This window comes from Microtus oregoni, unplaced genomic scaffold (assembly GCF_018167655.1).
Source record: "Microtus oregoni isolate MIOR12 unplaced genomic scaffold, Mior012 000009F_ref0000495, whole genome shotgun sequence".
Taxonomy (NCBI): Eukaryota; Metazoa; Chordata; class Mammalia; order Rodentia; family Cricetidae; genus Microtus; species Microtus oregoni.
In genome coordinates this window covers 42,463,851-42,476,616 of record NW_024543068.1, presented here as the reverse complement: position 1 = coordinate 42,476,616, position 12,766 = coordinate 42,463,851, and the positions used below count along the sequence as shown (strand labels likewise).

The following is a 12,766-nucleotide window of genomic DNA, read 5'->3' as shown; positions in this document are numbered from 1 at the left end:
ACAGACATACGTGCAAAGCAAACATTCATACAATAAGAGCAAATAATATAAAGTTAAAAAGAAAAGAAATGTCTCTCTATACTTCACTGGCTAAATCGTAGACATGTCACGGTTCTCCTATTTGAGCAGATACCTCTGTACTTCATTGTCCTGAGAATAAGACTGTGGGCTACAGGTTAAAATAATTTGATTAGATTGACACTAATTTTGAGAAGAATATTTATTTCTTATCATTGAAAAAATACACAAAAGGCCAACAGTTGCTGAGTTGCTGGTTTTCCATAATACAGCTGGTATTGTAAGAAAAGAAGAAATGCATCTGGTTTGTATAGCAGTTTACATTCTAAGGCATTTAGGCTTAGAGCAATAGCTCCACTATTGAGGTGCACTAACTGGAATTTAAATACACCGAGGCACACCAGACCGGCAGAGGATTTGAAACCGTACAGTAGAATTGTTTTCATGTAGCTCGACTTTAGGACTTTATATGCCATACCCCCATCTTTCATCACCCCCTACCCATGCATTTTGAGTTGTTCACAGAACACCAGCAAATTATCTACTCCTCAAGAGTTTGCTTATAACACGACCATCGATGGGGCACACCAAACACAATGATGTCATGGATAGATGCTGCCTCTTACCAAAAGGAGGCTCTGGTAGGAAAAACACTGATTTGCAAAGGCACAGAGGAGACAGGTTTAATGCATTAAATATAACATAAATCATCCACAATAACAAGTTTAGTGTTTCTGGGAACTTTTGTTAATACAACACAGTTGGTCACACAAAATACAAATGCTTCTGTTGATTTGTCTTGGCAACTCAGATACATCAACAGTGCTAACGGCTTAACAGCTTTGTTCTCATCTGACAGAAAATAATGGCAGTTCTGCAAGGCAAATGTTAAACCTGACCGTATGTATTTATTAATTCCACAGTGTTTTGACAGATGAGAGGGGATGCAATCAGAGGATGCTGACACGCTCACTGAGGGCTTTCATCTCTCTCTCCTCAGCCTCAGGACTGTCGCTGGGGCGAGGGGTCGGATCGATCAGGTGTGCGGGGTATTGCCGCCCCTGCTCACCAGCGTACTGTTCCCACCTCGAGTCGTCGCTTTCGTGGGTAATATAGCGTTCTCCCGTTTTGCATTCCAGCTCCCGTAAATCTAACCAGGTCTGATAGTCCTGAAGAAGAAATTCCGAAATATCACCACAGAGATCATTGAAACTTGACGGGCTTTCCCTATGCTGCCGTCCTTACAGGCTGTGAGGTGACCTTACGTTCTGTTCTGACAGTGCTGCCCTGTTCGCCACGCACTCTTAGGCAGCACGACCACCAGGGCCTTCTCCTATTTGCTTAACCTAAGAGAGTGCATGCTGCTTGCAGGGTGCTGTGGCTCCAAGTAAGAATAATTAATGCTTGTAGTCAAGCAATTAGGAATGTTGACATTGCTTTGCAGTTTAATGGCTATAAGTAATCTTTCGGTATTTCAGAATATCATTTTCTAAAAGTTAAAACTCAATGTGAAAATAGCAAATATTTAAAAGAGAACATAGAACACACATCCATACACTTCGTGCTTGCCTTATATTTATATCCACGCATACTACATGAACTTGAAATGCAGCTTCCAAATGAGAAGAGTGTAAGGGCAGATGGGCATCTACGGGGACAATCATCAGGTGGGCATCTACGGGGACAATCATCAGGTGGGCATCTATGGGGACAATCATCAGGACTAAGCATACAAATGCATTTCATATCTGGTCCTCTGAGTTCTGTAATGACCTTAATATTTTGTGGGAGGGGCAAAGAGAACTCTGTGCATATGTTTGCTACGTGTGTGTCTTCATGAAATTTTCCTGGTACAAAGAAAGATTTAGAAACACTAAACTGTAATTAAATCCCAAGAAACACACACATTTTGGGAAAAAAATGTTAGGATAATTATACCTGTACAAACATGACAAAAGATTTCTACAGTTAATATCAAAATCTAGTAAATAATTGGAAGCACAACCAAGTAAGAAAATCCATGGGTGACTTTACCTGCAGCCAAGGGTGACTCAAGGTTTTATCCACGCTGTAACGCTTTCTCATTTTCACTTGCAGCAAATTATTGATAAGATCAATGGCTGAAATTAATCATCATTAAAAACAGTTAACAATTATGGAATTAATATATAATTATCTTAGAGCCTCTAGCACATCTGCTATCATACAGATGTAAATATGTTACATATTACATAAGTAATGGACAGTGGAAATAATAAACCTGAAACCAATTACTTGAGAATTCTAAACCTCAGTCTTTACTTCCTTTTGAGTAAGAAAAGTAAATGAAGTTAGAATTAATGGGCAGAATAGTCAAATCTACTGCACAATGTGAATTGTTAATTTGTGTACTCTAATTTTTTCAGTGTAGGAATTTGATTTTAATATAAGGATTTTTAAATGTCTTAAGCAAATATGATTAGACTATTATTCAGAAGACAAAATTGCTCATTTTGTTATAAAATGCATCCAATATTTGAATACATATAAAGAGAACTGCAGGTTTTAATTGGCTGGGTGTGATAGCAGAATTGGTAAAAATTCAAGGCTTGACAAAGTTAGAGTATAAGACTCTGTTCTTAAACAAATACAAAAGAAAAAAATAAAAAAGTTGACAAAACTGTAGATACATGGCTATAATTTATTCTAGGAAAAATATAGCAAAGAAAAATAGTTCCAATATTGTATTGTCCATCAAGTTTTCCTTTGGCTCTAATATTTATAGACATGGAAGGGGTACACAATCAACACTGACGTTTTGATTAGGGAAAGGAGACTCATCAGAACACATGTAGAGGCCATCTCTGCCTAAGAAGCCTGCCTTGGTTAGGGTACCTGGGGAAGCAGGGTACTTAGCACAATTTCAGAGTCCAAGCATATGTTTTCTGTGGGCCTTTGAAAGTATAGCTCTCTCACCGTACAGTGTGTTGGGCATGAGCTTTAAACATCCATTCATACGATTTACTCACTGGTGAGTAAAGTGCTCCTTCCATTCTGGCTGCTGTGAAGTCACAGAGTAAAAATGGAGGACAAGGGGTGAAGGGGAGAGCACGCGTGCTACGGCAAGCATGCGGCAGCATTACACCTCCCCAAGCACCACAGGGCATAAATACACGTTATTAATTCACTCATTCTGCTTTGAATTCTATAATTAGTTAGGTGGGAGTACAGTAACTCAACAAAGAATCTGGTTTGTGCCCAAATGGGCCCCAGCAGTGAACCACACGGCCTAATGGATAAGGAGAGACCTGGCAGAGGAGAAACGAGAGAGTCTACAGGGAAATGGAAAATGTGAAGATGGAAAAATTGTTCTGAATGGGGCACATGATCCCCAGCCTGCCTGCCACAGTCTCCTTGTGGCCTGAATAAGCACAGAAAATCAACGAGGTACTTCTAAAAGAAAACACTTTTAGGCTGCAAGAGAAAAGTAGCAGGTTTGTGTGGAACTGATGTATTCTTGTGGCTCTTAAGAAAAATAAGTTCATTTCTGATCTTGAGGGCATCGCTTATTTATCACTGCCTTGGGGACTCGCGAACAATTTCATTAATCACATTCCATACAATGGAGCATCAACTGCATGATGCAAAATGCCTTTCGGTAAATCCATTGCTTATTATTAATGGCCAGTTTTATTTATACAAGGCATTCTTCATATGACCTAGAAGGAAAAGACTGTATTCCTAAAACTGTTTAATCCATGAAATGCAGTTTTTATCTTTATTTTTTTTTTTTTTGAAACAGGGTTTCTCTGTAGCTTTGGTGCATGTCCTGGAACTAGCTCTTGCAGACCAGGTTGGTCTCAAACCCATGGAGATCTGCCTGCCTCTGCCTCCCGAATGCTGGGATTAAAGGTGTGCACCACTACCGCCCAGCTTTGATCTCTAATCTTAATGGAAAAGGAAACGGCCCTTACTGAAAATTTACAACTTGGTCAAAGTGAGGGATGTTAGAGGCAATGGTGCTGAAGTTGTAAACCAGAGGCCCGGCTTCAAGGGCTGTGCTGTTAAACAGTATGGCACACAGAAGCCGTATCACACTGTAAATGCATTGACAGATACTGTCAGCATTGAACACATTTCTAATTGCTTTCTAATTGTGAATAATAAATTCTTCACTTTGTTTCCAGCACTCATTTGTATATTGAATCCAGGTCTTTTTGTGTTTCTTCTCATTGCAGCACACAGTTCAGCCCTCGAAGAATACTCAGAGATAGGATCTTCTTTTGTCCGTTTTTTTTACCCTTCTGCACCGAATAGGCACATTTGCTATGTGTTAATTCCATTATCAGAACATTTTTTGGACAAAGCACAGAACTTTAAACACAGAACTTTCTGGCCATATTCTAAACCACACTACCAGGGCTCTTTACTATTTATTGAACACATTTTTCCTACTAGGATGTTCCCATCTAGTTCATACTTCATTATATCCAACAGGCTGTAATAGGAGTGGAGAGACTGGTTTTTATGTCAACTTGAAACAAGCTAGAGTAGAGCCTCGGTCGAGGAAATGCCTTGATGACATCCAGTTGTAAGGTATTTTCTCATTTAGTGATCAGTGGGGGAGGGCCCAGGCCATGGTGGCTGGTGCCATCCATGGGTTGTTGATTCTTGGTTCTATAAGAAGGTGGGTTAAGCAAGCTGGTAAGCAATTCCCCTCCATGGCTTCTGCATCAGCTCCTGCTTCTGGGATCCTGACCTATTTGAGTTTCTGTCCTGACTTCCTTCAGTGATGAACAGCAATGCTGAAGTAAGTATAAGCCAAATAAACCCTCCTCTCCCCAATTTGCTTTTTGGTCATGGTGTTTCATCGTAATAATAGAAACCCTAAGACAAATTCATACCAAAAGCAGGGTATTGCTGTGACAGGCCCGACCATGTTTTGGGAAGCATTGTGGAAGGATTTTGGAACTTTGGGCTTGAAGAACTATTGAGTATTAAGAGCTCAGTGGAATGTTCTTTAGGAATGTGGAAGATAAGAATGTTGAGAGCAATGAAGACGGAGGCCTGGCTTGTGAAACTTTAGAGGGAAGTTTAAAGACTCTACCATGGCAATTTGTTAGTTTGAATTAGAATCCCATCGTTCTGATTAGCTGGGGCTGAATTATCAGCTTTGATTACCAAGATACCAAAAATTTGCTTTATGGGGATATTTGATGCTGGTCAGCTGGAGCTAAGAGATCAAATGTGATTAAGAAGAGACCAGCATCTCTGGAGAAATTTTCTGGGAAGTGTTTCCTGAGAGCACAGAGAAGCTGTAATCCAGAAGTGCCATGGTTGTACCTCATGTTGGCAGCCGGACTTAGTAATGTGTAAGAGTCACTCAAGTGATACTGGTTTTGAAGGCATGAAGGGGTCATGGAGAGCAGCTGAGTTTCAGCACTGTGAGAGCCGTTGGTGAAGGTGCTGCCTCAGGACTGAAGGGGGGCATGCAAAGAAGTTGAGGTTTGGCACTGTGAAGAGAGCCTATGAGAGGCTATTGGTGAAAGTGCAGTCCAGTTGCAGCAGAAGACCCCAGTGTTTTGGCGATGCCAGTGCCACGGGCTGAGCACCTAGAGCAACAGCAGCAGCAGTGGAGTGGAGCCTGTCAGAGCCCAGAGGACAAGCTGTGTGTGCTGCAGAGGGCAGAGCTGGAGCAGTGACCCAAGCCCTGCGGAGGAGTCTAGAAGATCATGAGTGGACCCGAGATCATTGAACATTGAGTTTAAACTGTTGGAGTTTAGTTTTACTTAGATGAGATTGTGATGGTGCCCTGGTTCATCCCTCTTGAAGATGTATTCAAATTAATTTTGATTTTTTAAAGGAGATGAAAGACTTGAACTTTTTAAAGAGACTGGATATTTTTAAAGAGACTGAAATTTTAAAGTAGATTTTGGGGTGAATAAGAAAGGAATGGATGTGGCTTAATAGTGACGTGTTTGTGCGTCAAGCTGACCAGAGGTTGGCTCTTTTGGCTGGTTTTGTGTGTCAACTCGACACAAGATAGAGTCATCAGAGGAAAAAGCCTCAGTTGAGCAAATGCCTCCATGGCATCCAGCTATAAGGCATTTTCTCATTTAGTGATCAGTGTGGGAGGGCTCAGCCCATGGTTGGTAATGCCATCCATGAGCAGTTGGTCCTGGGTTTTATAAGGATATGGGCTGAGCAAGCCATCGGAAACAATCCAGTAAACGGCACCCCTTCATGACCTCTGCATCAGTGCCTGCCTCCGGTATCCTGCCCTGTTTGATTAACTATCCTGGTTTATATCAGAGAGGAATAACCATGCTGAGAACACTGTAAGCGAAATCAACCCTTTCCTCCCCAGCTTGCTTTTTGGTCATGGTGTTTTGTCACAGCAATAGAAACCCTAACTAAGCCAAGGAGGTTTTCCATCCACAAAAATGCCATATTGTGATCAAGACATATTTGCTACTGATGATACACTATTGATCTGGCAATCCCACATAGAAAGAAAGTAGCTATTCTGGTACAGATCTCTGGTAAAAAGAATTCTGACAGATATTGACTTTAAGTCACTTCCTCTAAGGATCATAAGTGTCCAAAAGCATCTACTTAGTCCTTCATTATGGGGATATCTCAGAAATAAAGTCTGAGCTTCTTCTTAGATGACTTCTGAACTGACACTGCTTTTGTGAAATTCAGGCAACTGGAGCTCGTCTTACACACCTCATATCGCCCCCACTGCAACCACAGATCACCCAAAGGGCCACTAGCCATAGAACACACTGGCTAGTTTCTTAAGAGATTCAGAATATCTACCTTTCATCTGCTACTGAGAGCTCTTAAGGCTACTTCCATGTCTTCCATGTTCCAGGTTCGAGTACCCAGAAGGCACTGCTGTGAATACTGCACCAGAAGAAAAGGACTAAGAGAAGGAAAGGAAATGGAAGAGATGAAACAGAAACTCAGTGAGAACGATCCCCAGAGAGAGGGAAAAAGACTAGTGTGGTCTAGTTCCAGTTGTCAGTCTGAAAAACCATTCAGAATGCTAACATCCACATATACAAGAAAACATTTGTTATTTTTTTTTTGTTTTTGTATGTGGGTGACCTCACTCAGAATGATTGTTTCGAACTCTATCCATTTACCTACAAACTTCATTCTTAAAAATTCCCTGTGTAAGTGTACGACACTTTCATTATCTATTCATCACTTGATTGACTTCAAGGTGATATCCAATTTCTAGATATAATGACTAGAGCAGCAACGAACATAGATGAGCAAGTATCTCAGTAGAAAGATGTTAGCTTTAAGTTTTAAATATGAGTGTTTAAATCTGAATAACCAAGTGGTTAAGAGGGGAAGAGAATTCCTCTAATATTACAGGAAGTAGAATATAGTATTATGGAGAAATAAAGAAGAAACTAGATTTGGAGAATTAAATCGGGAAAGAAATAGAAGGGCAGGATAAAGGAGGGAATATAGGAAGGGACAACTAATGCTAAAGGCCTTTGGAAAAGCCATATGAAATCCCACTCCTCTGGAACTTACCTTAAATGTATACATATGTGAAAGAAATGAAAATGGAATCACATGCAGTGGGGGAGACAATGCCATAACTTGACATTTTATGCCACCATGAAAAACCTCCCCTGTTCAGAATGGGTTATATCTTGTTGAGTTGTTGGCCCAACAGATCCATAGGCTCCCTCCCCCTAAACATCACAGGCTATTGCCAAGGTTGTTCTTCACAAACTGATGACAAATCCCTCTTGCTGAAGATACAACTTACTTATGTCATCCAAAGTAAAGAGCTCAAGCTGGAGTCGAACTAGAAGCTTCACTCCTATTGAGTAGCATTTGTGGTGTTGAAAGATACTCTGCATGCTACTGGAGGGGAAAAGTAATTATCAACATGATTCAGTTACAAACCCTGGGTGCAACCTACAACGGTGACTTGCCTGCAAGATATATTGGTACACAAATGGCACAAATGTTACATTAGATACCAATAATTTTTTATTGGATTTAAGGCCAGTTCCATGAGATAAAACCCATACCTGAAACTTCTAAAGTGGCCATGAACCTGAGAGTCAACAGGTCATGAGCTCTCAGTGAAATTCTACAATTTTTCTGTTAAAGGAACATAGCAATAAAATAACTACTAATGATATAACCTGAATCCCAGTGATCAGTGCATCACTCAGCCCTCATAGGAGAGGTTTACTTTTTTGAAGTACACTGTATTTAGCATAGAGGCCCACAGCTGGACAGCGTGTAAAGACTGAGAGACTTTGGAGCAGTCAGCCCTAAATGGGATGTCTTTATAACACCCTTCTTCTCAAGGCTCAGAGATCTACATGGAAGAAGAGGTAGAAAGGTTATAACAGAGAAAGAAGATAGATTATTCCAAGGAAGCAGTATCTTCCATAAACAACAGGACTGATGCCCATATGAATACACAGAGACTGTGGCAGCATGCACGGGACCTGCACATGTTTAAACCCGACAAATCCCTGCATCAAGGGGATGTGAAGAAAAACTTTCATCCCTAACCAAGAAGGTATTTGCAATTGATACCTTCTGGAAAATAGAAAGTCAGTTTTCTCCAATAAAGTGTTACTGGGTATATCAATCACACTCTAGGACAGAACCCATGCCTAGGAGTGGTTGGTCAACATAAAACAGATTCCATGTTTTTCTTTGGTTGGTTGGTGGTTATTCTTTTTGTTTGTTTGTTTGTTTGTTTGTGTGTTTGTGGGATGATACTTTAAGTTTTATTTTATTTTGGCATTTTTGTATTTGAGTTTCAGTTTTTTGGTTACTTTTTTTTATTACAGTAGAATGAAAGAATGTGAAAAAGAACGTAAAATTGGATGCGTAGGAAGGTAGGGAGGATCCAGCAAAAGCTGGGAGAGGGAAAATATAATAAAAATATGTCACATGAAAAAAATAATGAAAAAATTCTGCCTTTTTTCCTAGAAGGAACTTTGTAAGGCATGCCTTTGGAATGTGAGGGTGTATGGAGAGAAAATGGGAGAGAGAGATACAAAAGTAGGCCAGTTTGTGAATTCCACTGAAAAGCAAAGGGAAGGAGAAAGTGAACATGTCCTGGGGCAGGGAAAGTGGGACATATAAAGGAAAAGTAACATGCTGGTACCCAGGTAGCAAAAGAAAGAGCCATGCAGAAACCACAGGGGTCACACAGAGCTATTTAAGGCTCCAGAACGCCAGTGTGACTTGGAAACCTACAAGAAAAGAATACGTGGATATCCTAGACTTTCCTCCATAAAATCACAAGACCAATTATTTAAAACATCTGCCTTTAATGGGGTAGGGAACGCTGTAACAGAGTGCTGGCCTTTAAGCCATATGGGGTAAGAAGCTCATGCCATTTTTAATAGCTGGATTTCAGCTAGGGTCACTTTCTTCCCTATATTATTTCTGCTATAGAAGATTAATAGGGGCAAACTGGGCAGCACCTACTTCTATTTGCCATAAATATGACGGCATTGTTAGCATTACTTTCCATCCATCCCATCCTATTCATTCTGGGAGTCAGTCCTGATTCTATTCTAGCAATTTTGCTCCTTTTATCCATAAGCTCAATCCTATTAAGAGTCAAATATCAGCTAGTCTCTTAAGCAGCCACAATTGAACAATGTGCAGAGTTTTTTTTTTTCAGTTTCTTTCCTTATGGGAACATTGTCAGGAACTGTATGACATAAGTTTCAAATTTTACACTTCTTCATGATCAAAGATTTTGGTTCTTGTAAAAACATCTATGGGCATACACTAATGTTCTCCTATAAACTGAAAAATATTTCTTATACCTTTTCTGTTGTTGTTATAATTTCTTGGCTTGCAATTTGCTGCCCAGTAATTTTTTTCTCATTTCTCTGTTACATGAGAGATTTAAAATATCAGTAAAATTTTACCACATACTCATTGTTTAACAGAGTGGGTCCTCTGAAGAGAATTAGGAGAGCTAGGGCTCTCTGGAGATCACAGCTAGGCACACAAGGATACTCAAGGAAGATGAAAGTGAATATGAAGATGCTGAGGGCTTTATACTGAATATGTGAACAAGTGGTCCATGAACAAAGGTATTTAGATTCTATTTTCTTCTGGCATCAAAGTACCAAATTAACCTTGAAACTGTTTGAACTACACTGTGGACATTCTGTATTTCAAAGTAAATATCAAATATTTGAATAATATATTTCTTTCTGAGTGTGTACAAGATACAACAGTATTTCTGTGGAAAACCTGAAAGCCTATAAAGTTTGGAAGGCAGCCTGGGAAGAAACTGTTCCTGACACTTGCGTTGCTAGCATGGAAGGCAGCAGCTCTCAGCTCCCATCAAAGCCTCTCTCCGTCTTTGATCATGCCCTTTAATCAGTTCAGTGAGTGGTGGTCCTTCTCATTCTCTCCATTAGATTTTAGCTCCTTTGAGGTCAGACAAATGGGATATTCATTTTTTACTAAAATATGTAAGTCTCTAAACAAAAGATGCACCTGAACTTTAAGGCATTATTAGAAAACTGCTTAAAAAAACACCATCTGAGAAAGTGTGGCACATATACACATCAGAGTACTACTCAGTGGTAAAAAACAATGACATCTTTAATTTTGCATGCAAATGGATGGAAATAGAAAACACTAACTTGAGTGAGATAACCCAGACCCAAAAAGATGAATTGGTATGTACTCACTCATTAGTGGATTCTAGCCATAAACAAAGGACATTGAGCCTATAGTTCGTGATCCTAGAGAAGCTAAATAATAAGGTGAACCCAAAGAAAAACATATATAGATCCTCCTGGAAATTAGAAGCAGACAAGTTCGCCAGGCAAAAGTTGGGAGCATGGGGGTGGGGGTGGGGTGGGGGGAAGGGAAGAGGAGGAGAAAAAAGGGAGAAGGGGAGGATTGGGAGAGCTTGGGGGAGTTGGATGGTTGAGATGGAGGAAGGATGGATATGGGAGCAGGGAAGAAGATATCTTAATTAAGGGAGCCATTTTGGAATTAGCAAGAGGCTTGACTCTAGAGGGGTTCCCAGTTGTCCATGGGGATGTCACCAGCTAGGTCCTTGGGCAGTAGAGGAGAGGGTGCCTGAACTGGCCTTGTCCCATAGACAGACTGATGACTATCTTGAATATCACCTTGAATAGAGCCTTTGTCCAACGACAGATGGAAATAGAGACAGAGACCCACATTGGAACACTGGACTGAACTCCCAAGATCCAGTTGAAGAGCAGAAGGAGGGAGAATATGAGCAAGGAAGTCAGGACTGCGAGGGGTTGGTCCACCCACTGGGATAGTGTACCTGATCTAATCGGAGCTCACCAAAGCCAGCTGAACTGGGACTGAACAAGCACGTCATCAAACTGGACTCTCTGAATGTGGCTGACAATGGGGGCTGACTGAGAAGCCAATGATAATGGCACTGGGATTTGTCTCTACTGCATGTACTGGCTTTTTGGGATCCTAGTCTGTTTGGATGCACACCTTCCTAGGCCAGGATGGAGAGGGGAGGGCCTTGGTCTTCCCACAGGGCAGGAACCCTGACCTCTCTTAGGACTAGAGGGGAAGGGGGGAAGGAGAGGGGGGAGTGGGAGGGAAATGGGAGGAGGGGAGGAAGTAGAAATTTTGAATGGTATTATTTATAAAGCAATAAAAATTAAAGTAAAATAAATTAATTTTTAAAAGTCATCTGGTGGCTTTAATACATTAACCAGAAATTTAAGTGGTGTCTTCCTCACCTCTAAGTTTTAACATCCGTATTGTACCCATGGGATGCGTATGGTTTAATTATAAAATGTTTGGATGATGTGGCACCACGGCTATGTAGAATGTCATGGATCATGGGATCACCACTGACTACTGTCAGAAAATCAGAACAATGCTATGGAAATTTGCAACAGAGTAATTTAGAGCAGGGAAGGGACTTAAGACACACAACAGTGCGCACCATTGTTTGCCCAGACATATCACTTTTTATTTTTACGCTTATGATCCTCACATTTCTCTACACCCAAACCATTCTGGTTGATGTTTTTGGATTAGAAAGCAGTTTAGTGAAGCTTTTCTGATGGAGCCACCACCAGATACCCTCTGGCTCTTTTCTTCAAGGCTGGTACACCCCCAGCTCCTTTCAGTTCCACCTCTGACTACTGAAGTGTAGTGTTTCTACTTCTCTCCCTCTGCTGGGCTTCATGCTGATGGGAACTTGTGTGTTTATTTTAAAAACCGTTTTGCAACCCTTCGCATTCCAGCTCTCAACCCAGCATGCCGTTGCCCAGCAACACTAACTGGGACGCTCCTCTCAGGGGCTGCAACCAGAGGCTGCCAGCAGCTAACAAGGCCACTGGAAATCATCATCTCACTCGTTCCCGAGTCAATTACCAGAATCCAATGAAGTGTAAGACCTTTCGAGACTCATGTCGATGGCTCTCCTGCTCCCAGTTCTTCCCTCTGCAGAAAGTATTCTATCAATGGTTACTCTTTCCTTCACATTCAATCACATTTTTTCCCCTGAAGATCGGCAACACAATCTCGGAAACTATAAATTGTTTCAACACAAGCATACAGAGGTTATCAAACTCATGCCTGACTGGCTCAAAATTTAAGACAGCAACACAAATGTATTTCTGTCATAGCTGGTTCTCTATTTTCTCTGCACACTAAAATTCTTTAAAAAAATTATGACTCTAATATGAATACTCAAACCAGAGAAAGGCAAAAATCTTTAGATGAGGAGCCTAGG

At 40.8% G+C, this 12,766-nt stretch overlaps 1 protein-coding gene across 3 annotated transcripts in view; it reads right to left on the bottom strand.

Moving 5' to 3' along the window:
* Positions 1-217: 217 nt before the first annotated feature.
* Prkd1 (protein kinase D1) overlaps positions 218-12,766 on the bottom strand; it is a 394,421-nt gene continuing 381,872 nt past the window's right edge. For all 3 annotated transcript variants that reach the window (XM_041658222.1, XM_041658220.1, XM_041658221.1), the window contains 2 exons: positions 2,053-2,138; positions 218-1,187 (listed from right to left, as the gene is read on the bottom strand). In XM_041658222.1, coding sequence (XP_041514156.1) covers positions 969-1,187; positions 2,053-2,138 — 305 coding nt within the window. In that variant the 3' untranslated portion in view covers positions 218-968. The remainder of the gene's footprint in view (positions 1,188-2,052; positions 2,139-12,766) is intronic.